The 6,132-nt window shown below is 39.1% G+C and overlaps 1 protein-coding gene across 1 annotated transcript in view; it reads right to left on the bottom strand.

Annotated features, from left to right (window-relative positions):
* Positions 1 to 1,800: 1,800 nt before the first annotated feature.
* Positions 1,801 to 6,132, bottom strand: part of btbd3b (BTB (POZ) domain containing 3b) — an 8,115-nt gene continuing 3,783 nt past the window's right edge. The window contains exons 3-4 of the mRNA XM_008321927.3: positions 4,061 to 4,179; positions 1,801 to 2,978 (exon numbers count right to left, since the gene is read on the bottom strand). Coding sequence (XP_008320149.1) covers positions 1,946 to 2,978; positions 4,061 to 4,179 — 1,152 coding nt within the window. The 3' untranslated portion in view covers positions 1,801 to 1,945. The remainder of the gene's footprint in view (positions 2,979 to 4,060; positions 4,180 to 6,132) is intronic.

The following is a 6,132-nucleotide window of genomic DNA, read 5'->3' as shown; positions in this document are numbered from 1 at the left end:
TTATATTCTAAATCAGGTAAAAGTGACTTTAGTTCAACACTACTACAGTAGCGGCCTGCATGCTGGTCTTTTTTTAGGGTTATGTCTATTTTTCATCTACAGTCTATGTTATTTAACAGAGGCATAAATAATTAGGATAATGTCTTTAAAGAGGTGGGCAATTCTGTTTCGTACAGTGATCCACAGAAATCTAAAATAAACACTGGTTATCATGACACCTGTCTGTGGAATATTCTAGACCATTAGTCAACTTCTGTTGTTGAAACTGATGTCACAGAAGCTGAAATAACCAAGTTTGATGTTAGACCATTAGCTCTAAAACTGCAGTACTTGTGGGTTGGTCCCATTCATCAGAGGTCAGCAGGTATCAGAGTGTGGGTGAATTGGTAAAGATAGAAATGTTGGTTCTCAAACTAAGGTGTCAGACTTGTTAATTTTGGGGAAGGTGGTCTTAATGATATGGCTGATTGGTATTTATCTGATATTAAACTGTTTGACAGCAGCTGTGGGTCAGCGTGTGGCCGACTACGACTGCTGGCATCTGTGTTGACGGTGTGAATGTGTCAGTGAAAGTGTGTGAAAATGCAATATATACAGTAAATAAATACATATACAGTCGCACTGGTTCAAAAATGGTGTGGAGAACAACAGCGTGTCCCTTGTTGTTGTTGTTTTATTTGCATTTTCATCAAAAATTGTACACACTCATTTGCCTCCCTGCTCTGTAGCACATTAGCACAGGACACGAACACCAGCTGGACCATCAGAGCTCGTCAGCAGACAATTCCATGGATGTTTACCAAACACTAAAGAATATTCAGTAGCATATTCACTTTAAAATAAAATTAATTTTCATTTAAAATAACATGAATAAAAAACAAAAACAAAACAACAGATTTAACTACCAAACAACACAGTGCACTTTGTAGCATGTACAGTAACAGTAGGCTTCTGCAAACACCGATAGAATGATGACATTAGGAGGAAGACGTTTAGAGATATACGAGTGAAGATATTCCTGACAGAAATTTCATTAGCTTTCAGACTGTAAGTAACAAACAAAGTGCAATAACAATTAGTTTCTCACATCAGATGAAACGGAACTCTTCAGCCGACGCTGTAAGTACTCCAGTAGGTATGGATTTCCACGAAGAAAAAAATCAAAGAAACCATTAATCTCCTATTGTTGCGGCGTGTTGTGGTGGTCAGAGTTAATACGGACTTTAAAGGTAATGAAATTGATCTGAGGAATTGGTGAGATACTGGTAGTGCAGAGTACATGCTACTAAGAGATGATGGAGGTGTCTTCATATACTGTAATTTAACACCCCTGAAGACCTTTTCTCCGTGCATTGTAACTGGATTTAAGAAATTAAAAAAATCAAAATCGAATTCACTTGCACCTCTTTAGGTTAAATCTGATAGATATTGCACTCTACAGTAAGACGTGGTGTGTTCCATGGTCCATCAACTGCTGCTCTGTGTGTTGTTCAGCCTTGTATTGTTTACACCGATGTTCCAGACAGGAGCTGCTCATCTTGGAGTACAGTATGTGAAGTATTGCTGCTCTATATGTGCATTCTACTGTATGTAGGCATAGACATATTAAACATACTGTAGCATATTGTTTATATATATTTTTAAGGACCACACTGTGGCATCATTTACATTTCTAAATGTACATATATTCATATTTACATGCACATGTAGTGCAAATATATTTTTAGTATTTGTTTCCCCCAGTGCGTTTTTGCTACCTGATCCAAAAGAAAAAAAAGACATGATATTAGTTAATACTGCTTTTTTTTTTCTGAAGCCATATTCCTCAGCAGTAGTGAAAAAATAATAAAACATCATGTGACCAATCAGACAGAGTGATAGCTGTGTTTGTGTTTTCATGAGTCAGTTGAAGCCCAGTGTAAATACAGTGTGTGCACAGGTCTTATCAGGCATAGAAGATCAGCTCTGGTATCTGTCCGCCCTGCACCCCAGTACCATTAGTGCTGTCTGAGGAGCACTGGAACTGAAATGTCACTTTCCCACACTGCACCTCTGTCATCCCTTCCTGCCCAAAGTAACTGAGCTCATTACCATCAAGGACCACACTGGCAGTGTAGAATGTATCAGGCTCGATCTGGACTGGGTACTCAAACCAGACTGGAAATGTGTTGCTAGAACCATCAGAGAAGTATTTGCTGAGGTTTTGTCCCAGAAGTACTCCTTGACGTTTTAGCTCAATTTTGGCGCTGTATTCTGCTGAGCCACAACTTGATCCATACAGTCCAAACCCGGCGATGAAAACTCTTTTGTCAACTGCAAACTGTATACTGTCACAGCGCCCCCTGTAACGCCACTGATTGCTTCTGTAGGCACAGGACTGGAATCTGTGGCAACGCTGGGGCGAGAGCCCTTTTCGGGGCTGACTGGCGAACTGTAGCTCGGGTTTATTGGATGCTGTGTACCACAGGAAAATGTCATTGGTCTCATTAAGAGTCAACACGCCCGACTGGGCCGCTCCATTAGCGAAATCATCCAGGGCCATAGTAGGGATGCGTATCAGGTACATGGCTTGGCCCAGGACCTTTCGTTTATTGTCAGTTGAGGAGGTGAGCTCCTTCCTCTGGCACTCAGCCTCAGCCCAGCTGAGAGCAGCCTCGAATACCACTATCTCCTTAGTGTTGAGAGTCTCTCGCTGTAGGATACTCTCCAGGGTCTGGGCGTCGATGTCACAGAAGCCCTCGGAGCGTAACGCCAGCTCTGCCTGAGCATCAATCACCTCCCAGCAGCGCTGTGTCAGCTCCGGCTCCTCAAACAGGCAGCTCTGGGAAAGTAACACGCAGGCATTCTTGGCACTCAGGCTGGTCTCCAGGAAGTTGACACAGGCGCGGGCCAGGTGAGGGACAATGTACTTCTTGGCAGCGTAAAGGGTGGCCAACACTGTGTCAGCACTTAGGTCAATTTCATCACAGTAAATATACCTGTTAAGATAAGAAAGAGACTCTCTCAGCTCTGAGGTCACACAGAGGGAAGGCAAAAGACGAACGGCGTGAAAAAAAGAGTAGTGAGAAAAACACTACATTTAGAAAAGAAAAACAAAAGATGGATGTCCTCCGTATTTTTATATAATATTTAAGGGTGTTATAAAAGACTATTTTAAAAACATCGGCATAGAGTCAGTCATAGTTACTGAGTCACAGTCATTGGAACTGTAGTTTATCTGATGTAATGACACATCAGATGTACTATAGTTCAGTCTGGACGGTTTTGCAAAATCTCTTTAATATAATAATACCTGCAGACCCCGGGGCCAAAATCATACACTGACAGACGTTTCTGTTTGTCAGCTAAAAATCTTAAGGCTTTTCAAATTCTAGTTGCAAAATAATTTTCTTTCCAGCCTCTTCAGGCCCACAAACCAGCCACATGCCGCCCACAACTTGATGTATAATGTAATCGGACCCTGCTGTTGTTTTCTGGCCCTTCAATGAGATGACAGTGGCAACAGTGGCCCCAAGCTCATTTGAGATGGAGACCCCTGGTTAAATGCATGTTTATCTATTTTTAATGTTCATGGATTTTTATTTTTTTTTACATTTTTTATACACACTTGGTCTCTTGCATTTTTATGGATTCAAGTATAAATTTCATTTTTTTGAAAGTTTAACATTTCTGGCCTTACAGTATGACAGTCTATGACAGAACTAAATAAATGGAAACATAACTGTGTAATCACTTTGCAAATTATGTTAGCAGACGACAAATTAGATTTTTCTCCCACAAGCCTCACAAACAAACTGTTTTCTTTTGCTTTTCTTCAAGAACAGAGCATAGACGTAACTTAATGAAGAGAAGATGTAACAAAACAGCAATGAAGGCACAACAACAGCAGGGACAGATTCAGCACGAAAACACAGGCTAAATAAAACGAGACCAACAGAGAATATATATTGTGTCTCAGCAATAAACCAGTTCTATAAACTATAGGCTGTACAGACATTTCAATTCTTGAAGACTGTTGAAGACTGAATAGCAAACAACAAAGTATAAATTGAGAACTCACTTTAACATGGCCAGAAATGCTGCAGGTTCCACATCCGGAATATGGATTTCATCCTGGTTTTCAGCCAGTTCGCCGTAAAACATGGCATGAAAGACAGAGCTGCCCACAGCCAGGACGTACTGACGGAAGGCAATGAGTAAACAGGGAACAGGAGAGGAAAAGAAAGAAAAAATATGACTTATAAGATGACATTTGAGTGAAAACCAAAGTTAGCAGTAACAAAAAGTAAGAACATAACCACAATAAATACAAAAAAATACAAAACATAAAATATACGTTTCGCTGACATTTTCCAGTTTCCTTTGCTCTGGATAAAGACGTAAAACTTTTACTTAACACTATTTAAATCTTGTTGGTACATATTAAAATATACACACAAGGTGACAGAATAAATGTATAATTAAAACAAAACATGAGACTTATAATTAGATGTTAATTAAAATGCACATTCTGTTTTTATTTTTTTTAATTCAGTTTTTTATTTATATATAACAAAACTGCTTTAAACATAAAAAATCTCTGTGAAATAAAACTCAAATTCAAAGAAATTAATGATCATTCTTCTTTTGTTTTTGAATTAAATAAAAATCTATTCACACTTTTTCAGTGATAACCATTAAATAAGCAACTGTGGGTCATATAATTGCACATTTCACTAATATCATCTTTATATAAACAATATCCGTGTGTGTGTGTGCACGCGCACGTGCATGTGTGTGCGTGCACTTGGTTTCATTTTAGTTTTTACCCTCTTATATTCTCTCCTCGTATAGAAAGCAGTGTGGTAAAGACATGAACTTCCCAGGGATCTGGGTCTATAGGAGGTGCAGGCCCTCATTTCTGAGGCACAGATTAAAATGCAGGGTAAAGGTGTGAATTATGATTAGGATTATGGGAAGGCATTAAGTGGTTCAGGCTGAGGTTAAGGAAAAGGTCACGCAAAGGCTCTTCAAGTGAATCTCAATCAGTGCAGTGTCTTAAGAAGAATATCTGCCTCAGCCTGAGTGTGAGTTTGTGTTTGATTATTCATCTGTGTGCATTATTAGGAAGCTGTATGTGGAGGTGGCTGTGTGGGTGGGTTTCTCACAAAGGGCGCGCAGGCTTTTTCTGGAACCAGCAAACTGCGGCGAATCTGTTCTAAGCCTTTTAAGTATGTTTTAAATAATTAAAATGTTGTTGTTGTTGCTTGACACTGGAAATATTGAATTTCTACAAATGTGGAAAATGTTTCTTAGGTTCTGTCAGTGTAACTAAATCTAGAATTTGAAATAGCAATTGTCTAGTAAAATACTAAAGAAATACTCTCAGTGTTTGCACTTAACATTTGGTCTTTATTGCCACAGTCTTTGGCAACAACACTGTCTGCTTTTAGTGGTTTCAGAGACTGGTATATAAATACTACATGTTAGTATTGGATATTCCATAAAAGACAACACCTAACACTTGATCCCTTGTTCACACACACAGTGTCACTGTACTGTTGTACTTTCTGGTTGTGTTCTGGATCATAAGGATATAGTGTTGTTCTATGACTTCCTGCCAAATGTACACAAATATATATATATATATTGTTGTGGCCAGTGCTTTAGATCACATTATTGGAGTCAGACTCATACTCATATGACTAATAAACCACTTTTACACTGTAACCACAATGTTAAAATTTAATTATACGTGTGAATGGCTTGAAAGCGTTTAAATAACTTAGTGTACGGTAAATGAAGTGTTCAATGGATTCACTTTTGGAAGGTTAAATATGGACCCAGGTGCATTATGGACTATTCATAGTGTAGACGATGTGCGGTCGTGTCATAACTCAAAAACCAATCAAGGAAGTGAGTAGAAAAATATTTTATAGAGTGTTGGTAGAGTTGAATCAAACTTGCTCCTTATCATTCTAAGTGTTTTCCATTGGCTGTGTTATAAAGTTGACGTATGGCGGAGCAGATTTGAAGAGCTGAGCTACAGCACAGACAAAAGGCCATCCATTCTGTGAGCTGCCTGCTGAGGAGGATATCCTTTTCTCATTCAATCACTCCGCGCCTCGCTTTCCCTCAGCCCCACTTACATCT

This window comes from Cynoglossus semilaevis, chromosome 12, assembly GCF_000523025.1.
Source record: "Cynoglossus semilaevis isolate Cse_v1.0 chromosome 12, Cse_v1.0, whole genome shotgun sequence".
NCBI classification, from domain to species: domain Eukaryota; kingdom Metazoa; phylum Chordata; class Actinopteri; order Pleuronectiformes; family Cynoglossidae; genus Cynoglossus; species Cynoglossus semilaevis.
The sequence above is the reverse complement of the archived record's forward strand: the minus strand, read 5'-3'. Positions and strand labels throughout refer to the sequence as shown.